At 43.6% G+C, this 25,625-nt stretch overlaps 1 protein-coding gene across 5 annotated transcripts in view; it reads left to right on the top strand.

The window, feature by feature from the left end:
- Positions 1-25,625, top strand: part of MDC1 (mediator of DNA damage checkpoint 1) — a 165,098-nt gene that overhangs the window by 55,963 nt on the left and 83,510 nt on the right. For all 5 annotated transcript variants that reach the window (XM_077463035.1, XM_077462870.1, XM_077462953.1 and 2 more), the window contains 2 exons: positions 4,546-4,606; positions 6,879-8,803. In XM_077463035.1, coding sequence (XP_077319161.1) covers positions 4,546-4,606; positions 6,879-8,803 — 1,986 coding nt within the window. The remainder of the gene's footprint in view (positions 1-4,545; positions 4,607-6,878; positions 8,804-25,625) is intronic.

The raw sequence follows: 25,625 nt of genomic DNA, 5'->3' as shown, positions 1-25,625 counted from the left end.
GTGGCAATTTTGAACATTTGCATACCCTCACCATGGCCATTATTGGTATTTGGTCTTGGATGGTATGTATTATTCATGTTCTGTTTTTTGGACTCTGTTATGCATTGTTATTTATGACCTGCTTGCAAGCTTTTTGCACGTATTGAACTGTATACAGTTGTACTAATATAATTGTATTTACATTCTAGACTATGTACATACGAGATAAAATATATGCCTCGGAAAAAGGATGGTTGGTCCGAAACATGTCGGCATTCTTCTCAAAATTTACATAAGTCGCAAGTCCATTGTTCACATTATTAATGTCCTGTCTAGTAATTTTTCATATATTGCCACTATAGCGTTTTTTATCATACCTGTATGTATTATTTTCTATGAATAAATATATTGTACTATACTTTATGGACTGGTCTATCTCATTCAAACATCCCCAGGGGTACCAGCTGTGCTATTCGCACTAGGCCAATTTTTCTAGTTTTACCTGAAAAATGTAGAGCCATTCCACACTGTCAAATGCATTACATGTGTCTAAGGACACAATAGCTCGGGTATGTGTACAATCATGTGGGTATTGAAGATTTTGGAACAGTCTACGAATGTTCATTTTCGTAGATCTACTAGGTATGAAGCCCTTTGATCGCACTTGACCAGTTTTGCAACTACGTTGTTCAGACGGTTGGCCAATGTTTTGGCAAGGATTTTAACATCCACGTTTATAACAGAAATTGGGAGATATGAATCGTATTTAAGTGGATCTTTGCATGGTTTTAGTAATAGAATAATTAGAGCTTCCCTCATTGTGGGGGGAAGAGTCCCAGCTGCCATGGCTGCATTATATGTTTTCAGAAGAGAAGGGCAGAGTAAGTGCTGAAATTGGGAGTACCATTCAGCAGGGAAGCCATCTAGCCCTGGTGTCTTGTGTGCCGGTAGTTGTGAAATGGCCCGTGCGATTTCCTCAACATAGAGAGGTGCCCAACCAGTAAGAGTTCAGGCGCCACACAATCAGGCCTGAACCTGAAAGGAGAAGGAGATCCACTGCCAAAGGAACATGGTCCGATAGTCCTCTAGGTAGGTCGGATATTGCAGATACCATCGGGAGTATGTCCCATGTGCCACATGCCATCTCTATGCGGGACATGGTTTGAAAAGTGTCCGAATGGCAGGAGAGTTTGCACCCATCTGGATGTTTCTACCTCCATATCTCGGTAAGCCCATGCACCTGGGCTCAATCAGTAAAGGAGTGTTAGGATCTGCCCCCACACCCCAGTCGGTCCATGGCCGGGATCATCACTGCATTGAACTCCCCCACATACAACAATGGCCCCGGGGGTCTAGTCAGTAGCATAAGTGACAATTTTATCAACACATCTACGGAAAATGGGGGAGGCACATAGAATGACACCAAAGTCCTTTATCGAGGCAATTTGTATCATAAGTATGACATACCTGCCTCCTGGGCCTGTTTTGATTTGCAAAACCTCCGCATGCAGAGATTTAGCTAACAAAACAGAGACCTGTATGAGTAGCATGATGAGAGCGAGCCAGCCAGGGCGGCTTAAGGGACCTTGTTTTAGAATCAATCAGATGTATCTCCTAGAGACAAATATATTGTGGGGACGCTGCTTTTCCAGGACTGAGAACACTAGGGATCGTTTATGAGGAGAGTTCAACCCTCTAGCGTTCTAGGAGATTATTTTTAACGCACTAGCCATGGCACATCAAACAGTGTAGGTTATGCATTCCGAGAGCATGTGGCCGAGGAACACTTATGCATGTCATGCCTCCCGGGATGCACACAATCAGAGACATGCAATAACAAGTATAAGGCACTATGCAAGTTAAGGCAACATAAATACAAATGAAAAACCTAAGTTCAAAGCAAAAAAGTATTCAAAAACAAAACCAAAATTAAGGACATCCAAAAAGAGAAAAAGTTAGTCCCTGACAAACCTTGTACCCCCCCTCCCCGCTCGGCCATCCCAAACATAGCGAGCCTTGGATCCCTGAATGGCGAAAAAACCTTCACTTAAATGAACTGAGTTCTATTCCGTGGCCTTGTCACCAGCTGGTGCGGGGGTTTTGTGGTGTCTGGCTTGGCTCCCGAACAATACAACAGGAGATAGGGGAAAGATGTCATAGCATCAAATCGATCCGGCTTCAGGATGACCCTTACTTGTAATTGGGAGGATGCAGAAGGGAGGGCACTCCATGCCCATAGTAATAGAGGGCTTGACTTCAAGGATTATGAAAGGGTCCAGTCTGGACGGGACCCTCTTCTATCTTGGACAGTTTGTAAACTATAGGATTCAAGTTTCATAACCAGTAGGAGAGCGGGTAACATTCTTCCTCAGCATCATAAACATCTGTAAAAGATATAGTGTGCGTGGGTCTCTCTCTTTTGCCCAATAACGTAAGGGGTAATTAAACTGCCAGACCGTAACATATAGAGGTATGCAGGAAACTCGGTTGCCTGTGATTACACTGCTCTGCGTCTTGGTAGGTTTCCATACCGGTCGTTTAGCCATTCCATAGCTTCATTGGGGTTAGTGTAAAAGTGAGCTTTACCATCATGGATAATGCGTAGTTTAGCGGGGAAAAGCATGGCATAAGGTATACCTTCAGTGCGTAGGCGGGCCTTTACTGCCACGAAGGATATGCATTGTCGCTGGATATCTGCGGAAAAGTCAGGGTACACTGAAATGATATCTGCGTTGTATTGCAATGGGCCTTTTTCTCTTTCTCTTGCAAGACGTATTATGGCAACTTTATCCTGAAAGTTAAGGATCTGTGCAATTATGTAGCGTGGGGGGGGGGGGGGGCTCCAGAAGCAGGGGGACATGGAGGGGTGTGGTGCACACGTTCAAATACATAAGAAAATGAGGGCGCGTCTGTTCCAAAAATATCTCTCGGCCATTTATACAGGAATTTTTTGGGATGGGAGCCTTCCTCGCGTTCTGGGAATCCCACAAAGCGGAGATTGTTCCTGCGTGAATGATTTTCCAAATCCATCAATTTTTGTGCAGGGGGCCGCCATTTCACCTGTGTAGTCGCTTACATTAAAAGATAAGGAGTGTACAACATCCTCTATGGAACTGATGCGTTCTTCATTAGTACCCGTTCTATCCTTTTAAGTTTTGCACATCCTTTTTCAATAGAGACAAGTCCATGCAGATGGATGCAATCTGGGTAGTAAGAGAAGCCTTACAGTCTTGTATAGCTAGCATTATGGTGGCCAGTGTAGGTTCAGTAGAAGGGGGACTCGGGCCTGGGCTGTCCTCATTATTCGGGGGGGATCAAACTGTGTATCAAACAGGAGCAGGAGCGGAGCCACTCACCAGAGCTGCAGGCTGTCTGTGTGAAGCAGCAAGGGACGGCTGCAGCGTGTCATACTTCTCTGTGTCCCGGTACCATCTTGCCATCTGAACCGGGCTAGCTGTCCCGCCGCGGGTGGCCCGTATTTTACCATGGGCTCCAGCCTAATGTATACCCATGACTGTGGGGAGTATTTTGGTGCCGGTATGAGGGAAAAATGGACCTAGGATGGCTGCAGGATCCCGTTCGGTAGCCGGAGCTGTGCTGTTACAAGTCCGCTCTCTTCGCCATCAAGTCACGCCCCTTGAAAAAAAAAAAAAAAAAAACATTTTCTACATTCTATTATAAAACATATCTGATAACAAAAAAATTAACTTGTTCATAAATTTAGGCCAAAATGTATTGTGCTACATGTCTTTGGTAAAAAAAACAAATGCCAATAAATGTATATTTATCAGATTGTGTGAAAGTTATGACGCCTACAAACTATGGTGTAAATACTGGAATTTATGCAGCTATAGATGCTATACTGTAATGCCAGTAATCATTGACTAAAAGACACAATCTGGGAGGGTCACTAAGTGATACGTCGCTTGCGACACTAATGCAGTGATCAGTGATATTGTACACTGACGTACTAATGATACTGGCTGGGAAGGGGTTAACATCTAAAGGCAATCAAGGGGTTAACTGTGTGCCTAACTGTATAATATTCGCTGCTTTTACTTTCTGGTCTGGCTGTTTTTTTCTTCCTGTTTTTTAGGGAGAAGAAACAGTCAGATCTCTGTTTCTATGTACACAGAGTTGTTTGCGAACACGGAACTCTGTGTGTGATTGGTCACAGCTGGTCATCTGATTTCAGCCAAAATCATTGGCTAAAATCTGCTGCCAAATTCTACGCACCCCATCCCTGGAAGAAGGCCATCATGTACATGTATGTGATTGTGCCTGTACTTGCCACCCACTCGCAGTATATTTACTGTGAGTGTTTGGCAGATAAGTAACTGCTTGCAGACCACCTACCTCAATTTTACTGCGGCATAATGACCCTGTGCCACTGTGCCGATCAGCGGTTCCTGGCCAATGATTTATTCGCTCTGTTTATGGCCTGCCTAAAATATCACTTTTGAGTGGACTTGCTTTATAATATAAAGTTTACATTTTATTCTGCTTATCTTTCACCTGAGATAATTAACCTTGTAACAATGCCTTTCTCTATGATTGCAAATTTAGGAGGATCCAAAGATGCTCTTAGAACATCAAGACCTGATGCTGACACAATCGTGCCTGAAAGGTGAGAGAAATTTTTTTTTAGTTTTTTGCTGGGGTTCCTATAAAGATTCCTTCAGGACTTCTGGCTTTATTACTACCGGATAAATTAAAATGGTTTATTCAGATTTTCAGAAACCCTCTATAAAGGAAGAGCAGGTGCTTGTGATAAAAAGCATTCAGGAAGCTTATGCTGGCTATAGATGTTACTACCTTATGGTACAATCTACTTTAGATCTTTCAATGATGATGTAGTCTAAGTGGATAATAACGGAAAAAGGCACATTGAACTAGAATTGTTTTGCAATGTTCAAATGTTGCAGAGCAAGCCCAGCTGCATGTGTCTTATACATATAAAGTGATTTGGGCAAATGAAAACATTCAAAAACAGGTAGTAGGAAGGCTTTCCTGACTAAAAAATGTGGATTGTTTAGGTAGAACGTACACTACATGGCTTATGGTAGATATAAAGCAGATTGCACAGTAATGTGTGTCCATCTGTTAACCACTTTAATACAGCACCATAGCTGAAAGACGGCTACAGCGCGGCTCTCTCATTCTGGGAAGATGTAAGAACTGCACGCCCCCTGAGGCATGCTCTGTGATCGCTGTGTCCATAGGACACAGCTAAACGCGGTAAAGGGCCAATCACAACAGTAATTTACCATGTGATCAGCTGTGTCCAATCTCAGCTGATCACATGTAAACAAAAAAGGAGAGGCGCCTCTACGGCTGGATTTTGCAGATTTGCACCTCAGAACGTGTTCCATAGGAAACCATGTTAAATTGACTAGTGCAAACCTCCAAAATGCAAGAAGCACTAAAAATGCATAGATGTGAATCCAGCCTAAGTGCAGACGTTCAGATAACTTTATTACATCAAATAGTTAGAAACTCCTATTTAGCTAGTGTAATGAAGGCACATCAGTAAAGTATTATGGGGAGGCTGTCAGCAGTGATCATCATTGGGAATGCCATCGCAAGCCAGTATAGTCCAACTCGATAACAAGAAGATGGCCGAATGATGGAGACAATCCCAGAGTGAGGGCTGAGGTGCTCGTGGAGTGAGGCATGGTGAAGTCACTGGACCAGGTGCATTATCAAGTTTTACAAAGGAATGTGACTCCAATGAGGCCCTCAGTGTGCATGCTAGGAAACACGTTGCACCTGGTCCAGTGACGTCACCACGTCTCACACTGGGCTTCATGAGCTCCTCAGCCCTCGCTGTGGGATCTATACTGGTTCGAGATAGCGTTCCCAATGGCGATCAGTGCTGACTGCCTCCCCGTGATACCTTATTGATGTGCCTTCATTATGCTAGTTAAATGTGAGTTGTCAGCTATTTGATGTAATAAATTTATCTGAACGTCTGCACTTAGACGCCCCTCTTCTTTTATATTTTCTATAGTTCTTATTGGAACCCACTTCAGGTATCACACTGAGGCTGCCACTTTTGACTTTCTTTATATCTTGGAAAGACTTTGGGGGTTATTTACTAAAGGCAAATTCCCTTTGTACTGAGAGTGCAGTCGCTGTAGATCCGAGGGGGACATGCAATGAAAATAAAAAAATAGCATTTTATGCAAATTATTGGATGAAAAAAAACAGCAGAGCTTCTCCTCATTTCAGATCTACCCTGCAAATTTACAGCGACTGCACTACAAGTGTACTGAAAGTGCAAAGTGGATTTGCCTTTCGTAAATAACCCCTTTGTGTTGCATATTCCACAGCCAATTGCATGTTTTTTTTTTACATATATATTTGGGAGCAATTGCTGTTCATCAGAGCTTCTTATAACATTGGACTATTCAGTTGTTTGCTTAAAGATCGCTAGTTCTGCGCTTTCTTGTTTATTGTCGCATATAAACAGACTTGCCGGTAATGACAGTGCTTTCTTCGCAAGCTGTTTGTGTGAGGAAAGAAAACACGATAACCGGCAAAGCTGTCAGCACACAGTTTACACTGATAATCAGTGCAGCCTCATCAGTGAAGAAAAAAAGCAAAAAAAAAGAGTGGTGATTAAATACCACCAAATGAAAGCTCTAACTATCTTGGAAAAAGATAAAAATGTATGACCGAGCAATTGTCATTTAAACTGTGGCCGCACTAAAGCTGGCCTGGGCAGGAAAAGAGTAAAAGCGTGCAGTATTGAAGTGGTTAAAGCACCAGCTGTAATCTTTAGGATGTGTTGGTTATGTGCTTCTTGGGATTTCTCTGGCCTTTGTCATATAGATCCCATAATATTGCTGTCATGATTCTATTAAAGGAATGTTAATTCTACTGTTGCCTCTTCCCAGTGATGAGGAGAATGATACGTCCTCTTCCGGGACATGCTTCACATCTATTCACCTGCTTTGTGACAGTGACACCACCAACCGTGGGACTCCCACAAAAGAAAGCTCTGTAATACCCTCTTCAATGGACAGATTCACCCCAGCAGTTGTGAACGAACCAGCAAAGGAGGAAAGCAGTAGGTTGTTACAAACAAACAAAGATGAGAAGCCAGTTGGAGAACAGACAGATGAAGAAAAAGAATTAAGCTCAGTGGGGAGAGATGTGGTCTTGGACAGTAGGCTTTTAGAAGAGAGAAAGGAGACAAGTAAGGATGGAGCAGATGACAGACTAACTTGCATAGGTGGGATGGCTGTACAAAAAGATACTCTAGACTCTGAGTTAAAAGATGGAGGAACAAAAGCTATTACCCGCAGCAATAGTCATGAAGACAAAAATTTGAATAATGCAGCAAATGCTGAAACTCCTGAAGTGTCCTCAACTAGCAGTCATTGTTTAAAGGACGTAGATGAAACTTCAAGAAGGGATATTGCAGCAACTACTACAATTGAAATGAATCCAGTCAGTCATACCCAGGAAGAGGACAACCTCAAATCTACAGAAGAAAAACTAAAAGTAGCAGCTGACCTTTGCTTAGACAGTGACACAGACTCTGATGAAGATGTTCCTACAACTTCTGGAACCGATGTAAAGAAAAAAGATGACCTTGAAATCAAATCTGATAAAGCACCAGAGCAAAGTATTGTTGATGGAACCTCTGATGCTGGTGTTCACATGGATAGGGATGCCAGTGTTGATGAGGAAAAAGAGAAAATCTCAGCTGTACAGCATGGAGAGATGGGTGAAATTAACACTGACAGTGATACAGATTTAGAGGACGATAAAGAGATGTCAGAGACTGGACATGCTGAATCCAGAACTGGAAATGGGAACTCTGAAGTCCATAAAGTACATTCAGGGACTAATGTATCTACCGGCTTTGATATTGACAGTGATACGGATGACGAAGATGCAGATATAACCAGATCTGAGGGAAAGAGGGTTGAGCAAGAGTCCAGAGAATTTGTGGAAGAGAAAAAGGAGCAATTTCATCTGGACAGTGACACAGATGTAGAGGACAATAGAGATGTCTCCAGCACAAAAGTGCGGAAAGGTGACTCTGATTCCGTTGCAGATGTTCCGTTAAAAGAGACTAAAGATGGAATCCACATGGACAGTGACACGGATGTGGAGGAAGACGTCGATGTCTCTAGTACAGATGTCACCAAAGGAAAGCAGACCTTGAATGTAGATGTTCAAGAGGGTTTCAATGTAGACAGTGATACAGATGTGGAAGATGTTGATGTCTCCAGTATAGTGGTCACTAAAGAGAAACAGGACTCTAACAACAGTGTTAAAGATGCAAGAGAAGGTCTCCCCCTGGACAGTGATACAGATGTTGATGAAGAAGATCAAGGACCGGGAGCCTCCAGTGCTGCTGTGCAAAGCAGAACAACGGAAAGTCACATAGATGAGATGGTAAAAAATGAGAAGGAAGCAGTAGGTGTGACAATCAAAGAGGCAGCAGTCCTGCACTTTGATAGTGACACTGATGTGGATGAGGATGATGGGACATCCACAGGACCAAAGAAAGCAGGAGGATCTGTAAAAACCGATGCAGAGAAAAATGAAGCAGAGGCACCAAATGAAGCCAATGCTTTACACATGGATAGAGACACAGATGTGGATGAGAATGATACAAGTATGAGCTTAAATAAATCCCAAACAGCTGAAGGAGAATTCCGCAGCGATGGTGTTTCAGAAGGAGGTGATGGAAACTTAGACAAGGTTGCAGGGTCAGTTGGTGTGATAGGTGAAATTCCTAAAGCAGATACTAATACTGGGTCTGTGCAAAGCAATGAAGAGGAGGCTCCAAAAGCTGACTCTCAAGGTAAGTTTTTGCATGCATGCTAGAACAACACTGCTAAATACATTTTGTATCAAAACTGACCTACTAATTTAACTCTGTTGCAAAATATTCCTTTTATTCTGAGGGAAAAAAATATTTTCTCCCTGACACTATAAAATCAAGTCGTGCTGGATTCAGAGAGCAAGTGTTAATTGTCTTACTCCTTAAAATAATTGTCTACTTTGTTCACTTTTGTGTTAGCTCTAAGATTTCTTTAAAGTAATTTGTAAAGGCTCGTGTTTTTTTGTTTTTTTAATAGCAAATATGTTATACTGGCCGCCTCTGTGCAGTTGGTTTTGCACAGAGCAGCCCGGATCCTCCTCTTCTCGGGTCCCTCTTTGCTGCTCCTAGCCCCTTAGCCAGCAGCTTGCTATAGGGGGGCACCCAAGCCGAGTCAGACCTCAGTGTATCCATTCAGACACAGAGCCCGACCTGCCCCCCCCCCCCCCCGATTGGCTGACTGACTTTGACAGCTGCGAGGGCCAATCGTGCTGCTGCTCTGTCTCAGCCATTCAGGAGGAGTGTCCTGGATGGCTGAGGGAATCGTGGACATCGTTGGAGAGAGAAGGGGCTCAGGTAGGTAATTTGGGGGGCTGCTACACACAAGTTTTTTTTATCTTAATGCATAGAATGCATTAAGGTAAAAAAAAAAACCTTCTGCCTTTACAACTCCTTTAAATCCCCTCAACCGGCAGGAGGCTACAGCTAAATGGTGCTTCTCTGTGTGCATTATTCTGACATGTCCCCACCAACAAGAGCTTTGTGATTGCAGCGCTGTAGTTGTGCCAAGGTGAGGGTGCTGCTTTAGACTGCTGTACAGAGACCTCTTTCTCTCACACAGATGGAAGAAGTCTTGAGCAGCAGCCTCCTACAAGATATGGGAGTTTTTGGCTGGGGAAGCATTTAAAGGTGAACTAAACCCACCAATTTTAACTGTTACATTCAAGGCATGCCTGGAATGATAACTGTCACTAGTGTGCTTATGTATCAGTCGAACCATCAAGCCAACAAATGGCAGTTGTTGCAGCAGATTACATGCACAGCACCATGGTAACTGCAAATCAATCAGAGGCTAATGCCTAGTACACACAATGAGATTATCGGACGAATAATCATCTGTTTTTTTCCTACTTGCCAATCTCATGTCAAAAACGAAGAGGTTACTAAAGTTACAAAAAAATCTTGTTAGACAGAATATAACAGATGTGATCTAATGTATGGTAATGTATTCTTTCATTTCCGAGCATGCGTGGTCTTGCTCACACAATTTTTTTTCGTACACATACTATACTGACTAGACGAAAATTGTTATTTCTGTTTCTTACAAGAATTTTTTTTGGTGCTTGTCCCTTCGGATATTTGAACTGTTGTGATTGGTACTTGAAAGCTGTGCACTAGTAAACAGATAAACGGACGATTGCTCCAAATGCATTTTTGTCGTCTAATATTCTCATCTTGTGTGCAAGCCTTAAAGTGATTGTAAGGTTTTTTTTTTTTTTTTAATAAATAACAAACATATACTTACACTGTACAGCTCGTTTTGCACAGAGTGGCCCCAATCCTCATCTTCTGGGGTCCCCTGACGGCTCTCGTGGCTCCTTCCCACATCATATAACCCCCACATCAGAGGGGGTTACTTTGCGGGCGTGCTACCGAGTCCAGCATTCGGTGTCCGTACACCAAATCCAAATGTATGACTCGGCCCCTCCCCCTGGTGCCCGATCATTGATTGATTTGGTTGACAGCAGCAGGAGCCAATGGCTGCGCTGCTATCTGAACAAGGGCCAAGAACCTGTTGCAGAGAGACAGCACGTCCCCACCGGGTCAAGTTCCAGGGCTCAGGTAAGTAAAATGGGCGGGGGGGGGGGGGGGGGGGGTCTGTGGGGCTGGTCACTGACAGATGTTTTTTCACCTTAATGCATAGGATACATTAAGGTGAAAAAACATGAAGTTTTACAACCCCTTTTAAGATGGCAGCTTCCCTTGATTGTAAACAATTGGAGTGTTTAGTACTGCTTTAACAAAGAAACAACAGTACAGCGATTAGCACTTGCTTTCTGGATTACACTTGACTTCATCTATATAGTTTTTGTGGGATTTAACGGATAAACAGCTGTTGCGTTCAAATGTTAACCACACAGGGAGTGTCTTGTTTTCAACTCATGGGGGGGGTTCATTTACTAAAGGCAAATCCACTTTGCACTACAAGTGCACTGCAAGTACACTTGGGAATTATAGGAATTTTGTAACCGCTTACCTGTAAAATCCCTTTCTTTGAAGTATATCACAGGACACAGAGCCATAGTAGTTATATGTGGGTTATAGGCCATCTTCGGGTAATGGACACTGGCACGCCCTAAATTAAAAAGTGCACTCCCTATATAACCCCTCCCACTGGTGGGAGTACCTCAGTTTTGTAGCATAGCAATACACGTGTATACCAAAGAAGAGAGGGACCTCTCTGTCCTGTGATGTATTTAAAAGAAAAGGATTTTACAGGTAAGCTGTTTTAAAAATCCTATTTTCTTATCCTATATCACGGACACAGAGCCATAGTAGTTACTATGTGGGATGTCCATAGCAATGCCAACTGAAGGGAGGGAGACACAACAAAAGTAGGGCACCAAGAGACAAGAGGACTTATACTGCAGCCTGCAGTACATAGTGCCCAAAGGCGATATCCTCATGATCTTTTACATTTAGTTGACATAATCTGGTAAAATTATGTACTGAAGACCAAGTTACGGCCTTGCAGATCTGAGTCATGGAGGCTTGGTGGCAGTGGATGCACTGCCTAAGAAGCACTAACAGCCGTGGAAAAGTGTGCTTTAATATGAAAAGGAGGAATTTTCCTCTTTAAATCATAAGCTTGAACAATCGCTTGACGGATCCATTTTGAAATAGTAGATTTCGATGCTGCCTGTCCTCTTTGGGACCATCTGGCAACACAAATAAAACATCTGTTTTATAAATTTGAGCGGTCACTATCAAATAGACCTTGACCACTCTCACCACATCAAGAGAATGTAGTGACCTTTTTCCATAGAATGAGGTTATGGAAAAAAATTAACACAGGACAATATCCTGGTTTAAATGAAAAAAAACAATACTACCTTCTGTAGGAATACAGGATGAGGCCGCAATACAACCTCATCCTTAAAAATAAACCAATATGGCTCTTTACAAGAAAGAGTAGCCAACTCTGATACTCTTCCTGCAGAAGATATGGCAACCAAGAAAAAAAAATTTCCTCGTTAAGAGGACCAAGGAAATATCTCGTATTGGCTCAATAGGCTGCCTCTGTAAAGTCGACAGGACTAACTTAAGTCCCAAGGGTTCAGGGGAGACCTAACTGGAGGATTAATCCGCGTTACCCCCTGAATAAAGTTACAAACCAGAGAGTGTGAAGCAAGTGGTCGCAGAAAAAAAACACATATAAAAGCCAACATCAGGCCTTTGATAGCACTTAAGGCCAGCTTGATTTCTAATTCTATCTGTAGGAATACAAGGATCCTACCTCTGACATATTTCCTGGGGTATCAAACCCTGGATTCATGCTAGGAGACATATGCCTTCCAAATTCTATAGAATATGACTCTGGAGGCCGGCTTCCTAGCGTTCACCAAAAGTAGAAACTACTGAAACTAATAGCCCATGATCTTTCAGAATGTGGGTCTCAATAGTCAAATCACTAAATTTAGCGTTTATAAGGTAGGATGGAATACCGGATCTTGCAAGAGAAGGTCTGGCCATAGCGATAGGGTCCCCTACTGCCATTCTTATCTCTGAAAACCAAGATCTCCTGGGCCACGCTGGAGCCACAAGAATCACCTCCTTCCCTTCTTGCTTGATCCTGCGAAAAGATGCGGAAATAGCAGAACAGGAGGGAATGCATAGATCAATGAAAAACCGATCCCATGGAAAAACCAAGGCATCCGTTCCATATGCCATCAGATCACTTGTCCTTGACACAAAGTTGTCAATCTTGTTGTTGAACCTGGATGCAAACAGATCCACGTTCGGAACTCCCCATTTTTGGCATATTGACAAAAAAAGTTCGGGGGGGGGGGAAAGGGACCATTCTCCCTGGAACAATTGTGGGTGACTCAAGTAGTCCGCCTGCCAATTCTCTATCTCTGGAATGTTAAAATTTCTGATCGGTAAGGAATGTTGTTTTCCCAAGATAGAATATGATCCTCCTCTCTCTGGGCCGCACAACTTCTCGTGCTCCCTTGGTGATTTGATATAGGCCACAGCTGTGGCATTATCGGATTGGATCCTGATAGTACAATTCTGTAGTCTGAGTGTCCAGGGCCAGGCGCACTGCGGAATCTCCAGAATTTTGATGGGCAGGGTCATCTCTGATTTGGACCATTTTCCTTGGACAGACACTTCTTCCAGGACTGCTCCCCAGCCCAGAAGGCTGGCATCTGTTACCACCTTCCATGTAACTGATAGAAAGTATTTTCCTTATTGAAGACTCTTGGATATCAACCATTCATTGAGGCTCTGACGCATTCTGGGGGATAAATGCATTTAAGTTGACAGGATACTGTTTTTCAGCAGTCTTGAATGAAACTGCGCATAAGGAACGGCCTTGAAGAAGCCACCATCTTTCCCAACAAATTACATGCAAAGTCATATAGAAGGATTCTTCTTTGTGTTGATCAAGTTAATCAGTTCCTTTATGGAACTGATACTTTCCTGGGGCAAAAACACCCTCTTCTTCAGCTGTACCTAGGATCAGCCCCAAGTACTGCCATCACCTTGATGATTTTAAGGAGGATTTATCTAGGTTGAGAATCCAAACTAGGTATTCCAGGTTGCTGACTGTGGCGACCAAATTCTGGATTTAAGCAGGCTACCGATTTTATCTATCAAGAGTAGATCGTCTAAGTAGGCCAGTATTGTTATACCTTGAGCCCTTAACATGGCTAAAGGAGGAGCCAGGACCTTTATAAACACTTGAGGTGCAGTTGCTAGACTGAAGGCAGAGCTACAAACTGGAAATGGAAGATTTTCTACCTCGAAAGCGCAGAAATTTATGGTGAGTGGGGAAAATCAGCACATGGAGATAAACATCCTTGATGTCGATTGATGCCAGAAGTTCTACTGATCGGATTGAATCCATGTGAAAAGAACGGTTATTCAAAAACTGATTTAGATCTTTGAGATCTAAAATGGGTCTGACATCCCCGTTTGGTTTTGGAACCATGAACAGGTTTGCATAAAACTCCAAACCTTGCTCTTCCAATGGGACCACCGTTATCACTCTTTGAGACAAGAGGTGATCCAAAGCTAGAAAGAGAGACTTCTTTTTCACTGGATCTCTGGGAACGTTTAATCTGAGAAAATGAGGAGAAAGGAACTCTCGGAACTCTAGTTTGTAACCAAGAGAAATTAAGGAAGCCATCCATCTGTCTAGACATTGTTCCTGGCAGACTATTGAAAACTGTAGAAGCCCCCCACTTGAGTGATCGGTGGCACACTGTCATAAGGAGGCTTTAGTTTTCTGTTTTGTGAGTTTCTTCCCCCCAGGTCCTTTTTTGGCCCTGGGACTGGCCTTGAGGTTGACCTCTTGAAACCTGACGGTGGAGGTCGTCGTGACTGCCTGGAGACAGATGCCCCTGGGAACTTTTCCCATTAAAAAATTATTTGGATATACTTCTCCAGATCGTCTCCAAATAACCGTTCACCTTAAAAAGGGAAACTGGCCAAGAGCTTTTTGCATGGTGCTTCGGCTGACCAATTTTTCAACCATAGGATTCTATGCACATGTACCAGCCCTAGCATGAGCCGTAAGGCCTGGAGAATAGAATCTTTCATAGCGTCAACTGTAAAACAGAACGCTTGATATGCTGCCCAAATTCTGGGCCTTCTGATCAGGAATAACTTTGAGTACATGTATAAACTGGTCCTTTAAGGACTGAGATACTCTGAACGCTGCCAGTGCAGGTTGAATGACTGAACCTGGAAGCAAAATATATTTCTTGATCATACATCACGGGACACAGGAGCTTCATTACATAGTGGGTTATATAGGCACCTCTGGTGATTGGACACTGGCTAACCCCAATTAAGGAGAATTTCTCCCCTATATAACCCCTCCCATATGGGAGGCACCTCAGTTTTTTTGCCAGTGTCTAAGGTGGTTGGTCACGTAAAACATGTGCTATGAAGAAAGCTCTATGCAGGTCCCTGCAGGAGTCTAAGGGCTATGACAACCGGATCCATATCTTGGGCCGATATTTGACTCCCAAGATGATATGGTACCCGGGCCTCGTCATCCGAAGAAACAAGGTTTTGCCTGTAAATCCCCTTCTTTGGTAGACTTGGCTCTGAGAAAACTAGACTTGATGTACTATTTAAACAGTGGCACGAAAGTTTCTGGCAGAGTCTTTTACAAGGTCCAGGTAAGAGGTTCCTCTGAGAAGGAACCCAAAAAATCCTGAAGGTTTGCACAACTCTGCCCGCCGTGATGAGTGAAGGCTGGAATCTGTCTGTTTCAGCAGTTCCTGTGGGGGGGACAGGTAAGAGAAGTTAATCCTATATAAATCATATATTATGGATTTCTTCATGTGAGTAGTTCAATGTCTTACCTGGCTTCCACCACTAGAGGGAGTAAGAGCAGCCTGATGCATACTTGCATGCCTTTCCAAGTATACACGCTCAGTGAAGCCAGTCTCCGGATGGCTCACATCCTCCGCTGCAGACTCTGCCACAATAAAGGTAAAAAAGAGGTCCCACGTAGTCTGGGTGTCCCGCACAGCTCTGTAAGCGGTCCTCTTACTTCCCTCGGACACCGGCAGTCCTCGGCGCGCGCTCCCATATTAAATGAAGAGGGGGGTGTGGTTGCAGGCCGGGGGCGCCAAAGCGGCAATTTTAAAAGCCAGAACGCCAGGGGGCTGTAAGTGGAGGACACAGAGCTGTGAGCAGTAAGCATCCTAAGGGGTTGGATCCAGGCAAACCTAAGACCCCTACTCAGCATCAGGTTGTGCAGTTTAAGCATATGTGTTTATTGTGGGACTTGTAGCACAACAGTGATTGCACTTTTGTACTAGTACCTCTGCTTTGTAGCTTAGGACTATGTCTCCTCGTAAGAGGGTCTCAGGGGTAGGTAACAAGGGCACTGGTAAATCACCGCCTAGGTCTAGGGGTCCTAAAGATGCCTGTAGATTACCACCCCCCCTGCAAGACTGGAGTCAGTCTCACAGGATGAGTCAGTGCCCCTGTCAGGTTTTGCAGCCTCTCCTAATGTTTCAGCCCCAGCGTATGTCACTGAAGACTCCCTTAAGGCTACATTGGAGGGTTTTGAAGGGAGAATTATGAATTTTATTTAAGCTTCCCTGAAAAATAGCAGAAAAAGGGGTAGATCCCCTCCCTCTGCTGAAATTCCTCTTTCAGGTGACACCTCTGACAATGAAGAGAGATCCCTATCATGGGATAGGGATCAAGAGCAGTTGGATGAATCAGAGGAAGAGGAGAGAGTCCCCTCCTCCCAGGCACTTAGAAAGCAAGTTCAATATTACACTGAATTGGTGCGTACCACTTTCAGAATTCCTACTGCTGAGGCCGCTACATCCTCTGTTTCTTCCCTGGGGGTCAGGAGAATCCCACAGACTGCCTTTTACTTTCCAATTCATCCCTTAATGGATAAATTGTTGTATGAGGATTGGGGGCATCCCTATAAACTGTTTGCTCCTCCTAAAAGGTTTTCTATGCTTTATCCTCTGGAGGAAAGTTTCACCAAGAAATGGGGGGTCCCATCTGTTGATGCTGTTTCTTGTGTGAATAAAAACCTGACCTGTCCTTTGGATAATGCTCAGGTATTTAAGGATCCAACTGATAAGAAGCTGGAAACTTTATTGAAAGCCTCCTTTTCCATGGCTGGCGCTGTAGTGCAACCTACAGTCGCAACTGTGGGGTTGTGTCAGTTCCTCAAGGAACAGGTTAAGCAGATGCTTGGCCGCCTTCCCAGTGAGGAAGTGGAGAATTATGCAGAAATTCCTCAAATTCTGTGTTTTATGATTGATGCAATTTTGGATTCTGTCCAACAAGCATCTCGTTTGTCTCTCCTGTTGGTACACATGCGAAGGGCCCTGTGGCTCAAGAATTGGGCAGCTGAGCTGTCGTGTAAAAGATATTTGACTGGGTTCCTGTTTAAAGGGGAACGCTTATTTGGGGAAGAATTGGATACATTCGTCCAAAAGATTACAGGGGGTAAATCTACTCTCCTGCCAATCAAAAGGAACAAATGTCAATCATTTAGGCGTTCTCTTTCTCCCGGAGCATCAAGCTCTAAGCAGTGGCGACGGCCTTCCCAACCTCCCTCTAGAGGAAAGGCCCAAGGTCATGCCCAGGGGCAGAAAAAGACTTGGGGGCTCAAAAGCTTCCTTGTGAAGGGGCGCCCCCACTCGGCCGAGTGGGGGGTAGGCTCCCGCAGTTTGCAGAAGCCTGGCGGGAAGAGATTTGGGACAAGTGGGTAACCTCCTCAATATCTCTGGGCTACAAGCTAGAGTTTCAGGAGATTCCACCACCTCGCTTCCCAAGGTCAAAGATCCCCAAGGATCCAGTAAAGTAAAGACCGCTACTTCTGGCCTTAGATCACTTACTATCCCAGGGGGTGATAGTGGAAGTGGACCCAAAAGAACAGGGTTCAGGCTTTTACTCAAATCTCTTCACCGTTCCAAAGCCAAATGGAGATGTCAGACCTATCCTGGATCTAAAGGATTTGAACCAGTTTTTGCACATTCGCTCTTTCCGAATGCAGTCAATACGCTCTGTGGTCTCCTCCCTGCAAGGGGGGGAGTTTAAGGCATCAATAGAGATCAAGGATGCATATCTTCATGTGCCAATATTTCCCACACACCAAAAGTATCTAAGGTTTGCGGTAGATGAGCACCATTTTCAATTTGTGGCCCTGCCTTTCGGTCTCGCTACAGCTCCTTGAGTCTTCACAAAGATTCTAGACCTTCTCTTGGCAAACCTAAGAGCTCAGGGTATAACTGTGATAGCTTATCTAGACGATTTGCTACGCATAGAGCAAACAGTAGCGCTCTTGAACCACAGTGTTATCAAAACATTAGAACACCTGAAACACCTAGGTTTGGATTATAAACCTAGAAAAGTCGTCCCTGCAGCCTGCTACCAGGTTGGAGTATCTGGGCATGGTCATCGACACCGCCCAGGGCAGGGTGTTTCTACCAAGGCCAAAGGCCATGGCTATAGGGGCTCTGGTGCACCTAATACTGGGCAGAAGGACTTCTCCCATTCAGCTGTGTATGAGACTGTTAGGGAAAATGGTCACCTCCTTCGAGGCTGTTCCATTCGCCCAGTTTCACTAAAGGCCTTTGCAAAGATGCATCCTTGTGGCTTGGAACAAGAAGCCCCAGGCCTTGGACCTTCCTATGTATCTGTCCCCAGGGACACGCAGGAGTCTCGTTTGGTTACAGACCAAGAATCTGCTGAAAGGCAAAACTTTTCTTCCCCTTCCATGGAAGATTGTAACTACATATGCCAGCCTGATAGGCTGGGGAGCAGTGTTGGAAGAAGTATGCACGCAGGGAAAATGGTCTGCGACCGAAAAACTACTGCCCATAAATAGTCTGGAAATTCGGGCAGTTTATATGGCCCTCATGAACTGGTCCTACAGACTACAGGGTCTCCCTGTTCGAATACAGTTCGACAATGCCACAGCTGTGGCTTATATCAATCACCAGGGTGGCACCAGGAGTCTGGTTGCACAAAGAGATGTGAATCACATACTTTCTTGGGCAGAGAGGCATGTTCCATGCCTTTCTGCAGTCTTCATTCCAGGAGTGGAAAATTGGCAAGCAGATTTTCTAAGCTACCAACAGTTATGGCCAGGAGAATGGGCTCTGCACCCCGACATATTTCAGACCATATGTCACAAATGGGGCACTCCAGACATAGATCTGTTTGCGTCCAGATTCAACAGGAAGCTGGACAAGTTTGTGTCAAGGACAAGAGATGTATTTGCTCAGGGGGTCAGATGCTCTGACAATTCCCTGGGATTGGCACAATCTAATTTATGCCTTCCCACCATACCCGCTTCTGTCACGGTTCCTGGGAAGAGTCAAGAGGAAAACAGTCGGTTCTATTGGTAGCCCCGGCTTGGCCCAGGCGACCTTGGTACGCAGAGATCATGAAGTTGGCAGTAGGCAGGCCTTGGATCCTTCCTCTCCGGTCAGATCTGCTCTCGCAAGGTCCAATTTACCATCCTGCTTTACACAGTCTGAATTTAATGGTTTGGCTGCTGAGACCCACATTCTGAGAGACCGTGGACTCTCTGAGCCAGTTCTTTCTACTCTGGTCAATGCCAGAAAGCCGGCCTCCAGGCTTATTTACTACAAAATCTGGAAGGCATAGGTTTCCTGGTGTGAACCCAGGTGATGGAATCCTAGAAAGTATGTCATTAGCAGGCTTTCCTCCAGTCAGGCCTAGAAATAAATTTGGCAGTAAGCAATATCAAGGTTCAGATTTCAGCCTTGTCAGTATTTTTTCAGAAGCCACTTGCATCACATTCTCTTGTGCGGGCTTTCATTCAGGGGGCCATGCGGTTAAGGCCGCCAGTCAAACCTTTGGTATGCCCATCTGAATTTGGTTCTCTGCATTGCAGGGACAACCATTTGAACCATTGCATCAGGCTTCGTTGGTTCTTTTGACTAAAAAATTAGTTTTCTTGATAGCCATATTCTCAGCTAGAAGAGTGTCAGAGCTGGCAGCTCTCTCGAGCAAGGAACCTTATCTAATTATTCATAAGGACCGAGTAGTGATGCGTCCTAATAGGTCCTTTCTACCTAAGGTGGTTTCAGGATTCCATTTGAATCAAGATGTAACCCTACCCTCCTTTTTTCCAGATCCACAGTCCACAGAAGAAGAGTCGTTGCACACTCTAGATGTGATAAGAGCAATCAGTGTCTACCTCCAGGCAACTGCTCAGATAAGAAAGAGGGGCGTGGCCGGATGGTGATGGCGGTGGTGACGTGTGAGGAGTGAGAGAGGTGTGCGCTCTCACTGCACGCCGATGCTGAGCTAAACTGACTGCGGTGTGACCCGCGGCGCCCTTGATATTCCCAGCGGAGAAGCAGTAGCTCTCCGTGAGTATTGGCGGAGTACCTGTGTGTTTAGCGAGAGAGAGGGGGCGTGTGTCGGCGGAGCGGAGTGGTGAGGTCCCGGGAAGCCCTGCTGACAGCATGTGAAGGGCGAACGAGAGATCCTCAGCCCGCAGCTGCGAGGTCTCGCGAGATCTGTGCAGAGTGGTGCTACAGTGCTAGAAACTGGAGAGTGTCACAGCCAGGTATGACACACATGATATTAAAGATACAGATACATCACCAGTGGAGATTTCGGAGAGACATTTTCCTTATGCTAAGCTACCCACCACTGCTCTCTGGGTTCAAAAAGGGAGACGCTGAAGATGATGTGGTGGTGTTTTTTTTTTTTAAGCTTGAAACTTTTTTTTTCTGAAAAAAAACATGTTCGAAAAACTGCTGCGCAAATACCGTGCGAGATAAAAAGTTGCAACGACCGCCATTGTATTCTCTAGGGTCTTTGCTAAAAAAACATATATAATGTTTGGGGGTTCTATGTAATTTTCTAGCAAAAAAATTAGGAATTTTACATGTAGGAGAGAAATGTCAGAATTGGCCTGGGCGCAAAGTGGTTAAGGAACACTGGGGTATATAAAGCACAGGAAAATGTTGAAGCTTGCACAGTAATAGATGATAAATTAAAATTAATGAGTAAACAAGGGTTGAGAGCATGAACAGATGTAAAGTTTATATTTTTGCACTCAGATGGGAAGATTAGGAAAGGATGACACTATGATGTATAAAGGGATGTACCTGTTGGAGTCTGCAAAAGACCTGAAACTGGGACGGAGATTTATCTTCCAACAAGACAATGATCCCAAACATACAGCAAAATCTACAAAGGAATGGTTCACAAATAAACGTATCCAGGTGTTAGAATGGCCAAGTCAAAGTCCAGACCTGAATCCAATCGAGAATCTGTGGAAACAAAGGCTCTCCATCCAACCTCACTGAGCTCGAGCTGTTTTGCAAGGAAGAATGGGCAAGAATTTCAGTCTCTTGATGTGCAAAACTGATAGAGACATACCCCAAGCGACTTGCAGCTGTAATCGCAGCAAAAGGTGGCTCTACAAAGTAATAACGCAAGGGGGCCTAATAATTTTGCACGCCCCACTTTTCATTTTTTTATTAGTTAAAAAAGTTTAAAATATGCAATAGATTTCGTTCCACTTCACAATTGTGTCCCACTTGTTGGTGATTCTTCACAAAAAATTAAAATTTTATATCTTTGTTTGAAGTCTGAAATGTGGCAAAAGGTTGAAAAGTTCAAGGGGGCCGAATACTTTCGCAAGGCACTTTATAAACGTATTAAGTCTTTTATTCAGTGGGGTCTCTTCTTTTTTCCCCCCGCCCCATTCTCCGCCATGGTCTGCCGGTGGAGATGCAGGGATCATTTTTGCTTTGTGCCAAGGAATCCTAATTCCAACCTTTGGTGTTTTTATTTTTTTTTATTTTTTTTTTCTTCCCCTTCCTCTTTTTTTTTTTCCTTTTTTGAATTATACAGTCCAGAGTTTTGAATATTGGCTCTTGGAATGTCCGAGGGCTAGGGGCTCCTGTTAAAAGAGCAGCGGTGTTTGACGCCCTTGAAAAATGTGATGCAGGGCTGATCTGCCTACAGGAGACGCATCTAACTGAAGATACCAAATTTAAAAAATCGAAGTAGGAAATTTCAAGCTCAGTTCCACTCAGTTTACACCACCTACTCAAGGGGTGTGGCTGTGTTGGTAAGGAGAGAGGTGGCGTTTACCTGTCGGGAGATCAGCATAGATAAAGAGGGGTAATTTGTTTTTTTTATATTGTGTAATTGAGAATCAACAGTATGTTTTTGCAAACATTTATATTCCTCCGCCATTTAAATTGGAAGTTCTATATCGTCTAATAGAATTCATAGTGGATATATCTGGGATGCCAGTTATAGTAATGGGGGAATTTAATGAGGTCATTAATAAAAGCCAGGATAGATTTCCATCAGGAATATATATGCAGACAGAGGTTGAGACCCGGTTGTCCTGGTTTCTGCAGGAGGGGGGACTGTTTGATATGTGGAGAGTGCGGAATCCGGATCTGCTAAAACATTCATGTTTTTCAAGCTCCTACTCCTCAATCTCAAGAATAGATTTAGTTCTTGGGAATGAGGAGGCAAGCCGTGTAGTAAGGGAGATAGTCTACCAACCCAGGGTGGTGTCAGATCACTCACTAGTGACAGTATCGGTAAATTTAGAGGGGACAAGACCTCCAAGAGTATGGAAAATGAATCCAGTATGGTTCAAGATAATTGGAGATCCTGATAAGGTGCTATGTAAACTGGCAGAGTTTATAAAGTTTAATAATGAGTCTGCAGAAAGAGGAGTGATATGGGATGCATTAAAGGCCTACCTCAGGGGTATCCTTATCCAACAAGTAGCGAAAATTAAGAAGACATCTAGTGAATGGGAGAACAGAGTTAAAAGGGAGAAGTGGTAGTAGAAAGAGCGTACGTAGAAAACCCCACCCCAGAGAAACAAAAAATATGGTTAGAAAAACAACAGGTCTATAAAGCGAGAGAAAAAAATAGAGAATAAAAGACTGTTTCAGAAACAAGTGGCGTATGGGGAGGGGGAAAAAGTAGGGAGGATGCTGGCACAGATAGTAAGAACCAACTCCTCACCATGCACCGTACCCGTGATCAGGACAGAGAAGGGAGAAATCTCAACACAGGGTTCAGTGATTACAGACACCTTCAGGGCATATTATGCAAAACTGTACAGATCACAGGGGGCGATGGGCGACGAGGATATGGATATATTTTTCGCGAACATCAAAAGACCGTCCCTCGCCAAGGAGGAGAGAGAGACAATGGAAGCCCCATTAACGTTAGAGGAAATTCAATTTGCAGTGTCGGAAATGGCTAATCAGAAATCCCCAGGACCAGATGGTCTCCCTGTGGAAACCTATAAATATTATGGTAAAATATTGCTGCCAGAGCTTCTTAAAGTATTAAATTGGGCAAAGGAGGAAGGGAGATTGCCCACCTCAATGACCGAAACAACGATAATAGTTTTGCATAAAGAAGGGAAGGATCCGTTGGAAACCAAATCTTATCGACCTGTTTCCCTCCTTTGTGCGGATGCTAAAATATTAGCCAAAGTACTAGCAGTCAGATTGAATAAAATCATCTCCAGATTGATACATCCCGATCAAACGGGATTTATCCTGGGTAGGTCCACTAGTATGAACATAAGAAGATTATATCTTAATCTGCAGGTACCAACAGAAAACGAAGGCAAAAAGGCAATCATGGCTTTGGATGTGGTCAAAGCCTTTGACAGTTTAGAATGGAGATATATCTGGTGTGTACTGGGTGAATTTGGATTTGGTCCCATCCTCATTGCATGGGTAAAAACTCTTTATAATGGCCCTAGTGCCAGAATCAGGGTTAATAATGAGTACTCAGATAAGATCTTTTTAGAGAGGGGGACGAGACAGGGGTGCCCCTTGTCGCCCCTGATCTTCGCCCTGGCGATGGAACCGCTAGCCATTGCAATTAGATCCAATACGAATATGGTTGGCTTCCAAAAGAGGATGAGGGAAGAGAGGATCACGTTGTATGCGGATGATATTCTCCTCTTCTTGGGGGACACAGAGCAGTCCCTCAGGCAGGGGATGAAAGTCATTATAGAATTTGGTAGGTTTTCGGGATTGGTTATAAACTGGGAAAAATCAGCCCTTATGCCAGTGGATAAATTGAGGAGCCAAAGTCCAGGGGCAATGCCGCAGATGGAAGTGGTGTAACGAATAAAATACTTAGGGATACATATACAAAGAGATCCCAATAAATATATAAGTGATAATGTAGCCCCATTAATAGCTAAATTTAAAAACAAATTGAAATCTGGAAGAGACTCCCATTATCGATTGCAGGGAGATGTAATCTGATTAAAAGGTTATGGATGTCGCAGTTATTGTATGTGCTACACAACTCCCCGATATGGGTAGATATAAAATGGTTCAGGAAAATAGAGGTACTATTCCGAGAACTCGTATGGAGAGGGGGAGTGTCAAGGATTGCCTTACAAACCCTGCAGTCACCAACAAGAAAAGGAGGAATGGCAGTACCACACCCAAGGAGCTACTTCCTAGCTGCCTAATTGCAGCATCTGGAAATGAGTAAGGAGATAGGTGGTGGAACAAACAAGGCTTTAATGCTAATAGGGACACCCCATAAGACTATGGTAGAAGCTCTTGAGGCAAATTCATTTCCCCAAAGAACACCTACAATTAAATTAGCGTTTAAAGTGTGGAAGGCAGTAAAGGCGATTAAAGGCCTAGGAGGCTTAACCAAATATGCCCCTAACCGGAACTTGCAGGAAATGGTAAAGATAGGAGGATATAAAGATTGGGAAATAAAGGGGATTGACAAGCTGGCCCAGTTATACACAGGAAATATATTAAAAACATTTAACGCATTAAGAACGGAAATTGATATACCAAAACAATCATTTTATAAATACCTTCAAATTAGACACGCGTTAGGGAAACAATTTAATAAGCAGGGACCAGTCTGGAGTAATTCCTCTATCTATTGCAGATTAAACTCCCAAGAAAGGGCAAGAGGATTTATAGCAGATACTTACCCACTTATATATGAAGGAAGTATAGAAAGTCCAGAAAGGTTTAAAAGTAGAAGGAAATGGGAGGAGGAATTCGGAACATTTACTGATGAGCAGTGGATGAGGATATTGGAGGGTGGGCATTCAATTTCAGTCTTGCCTGCCCAGATGATGTCACACTTGATGCTGCTACATAGATCATATTATACACCAAAGAGATTGTTTAGCTTTGGACATAGAGAGGATGATGAATGCCCAAGATGTCAGGAGTCTGGGGACCTGACACACATGTTCTGGCGATGCCCAAAATTGTTTTGCTACTGGTCAGAGATTATTACCATTTTGAATGAAACATTTAGAGTGGCGGTCAAGGGGGACCCCAGGGTATGTGTGTTGGGTCTGGATGAAGGAATAGAAGGATCAGCATGTATAAATAAAGCAGTATTGGAGTATATGTTTCAAGCAAGAAAATTGATAGCGCAGAGGTGGCAAGCAAAAAACCCCCCTCCAGTAGCAGATTGGCGGCTGGCAATTACAGAAACAGTATGGAAGGAAAGGGTAATATATCTAAGGAGGGGAAACTTTAAAGAATTTAAAAAGATGTTGAAACCCTGGTTGGATAGGCTGAGATACCCAGTATGAGGGATTGGGAAGATAGGGGAGGTTGGAAGAAGGGAATAGCAAAAAGGAGTAAAAGAGGAAGAACATCTGAGCAGTGAGAAGAAGAGTGGGTTGATAGAAGAATTAATGATATATCATGGACAAGAGTGTTTTTTTTTTTTTTTTTTTTTTTTTTTTTTTAAAGGCCTACCCTGTTATGCAGAAACGTTTTACTTCTTAGGTTTTTTTTTTCTCTTCGCATTCTTTTTTTTTTCTTTTTCATGCTTTTTTCCATATTAAGGATGAAATAAGTGGATATATTTTTTATAAAGAATGTTTTTTTCTGTAAAATACTGAAGAAAATAAAGATTATGAAATTTAAGAAAGAATAATTGTTTATTTTGCCAGAAGGCCCTAAGAAGGGCCAGGCGGCATCAAAATCCACTCTCAAGATGGATTAGACAAGTTATTGTTCAGGCCTATAGTGTAAAGGGGAAGAGT

The sequence above is a fragment of the Lithobates pipiens genome, unplaced genomic scaffold (assembly GCF_037356315.1).
Source record: "Lithobates pipiens isolate NorthernLeopardFrog02 unplaced genomic scaffold, aLitPip1_a1.2 Scaffold_1, whole genome shotgun sequence".
In the NCBI taxonomy this organism is placed as follows: domain Eukaryota; kingdom Metazoa; phylum Chordata; class Amphibia; order Anura; family Ranidae; genus Lithobates; species Lithobates pipiens.
Note: the sequence above shows the minus strand (reverse complement) of the source record. Positions and strands in the feature narration are given on the sequence as shown.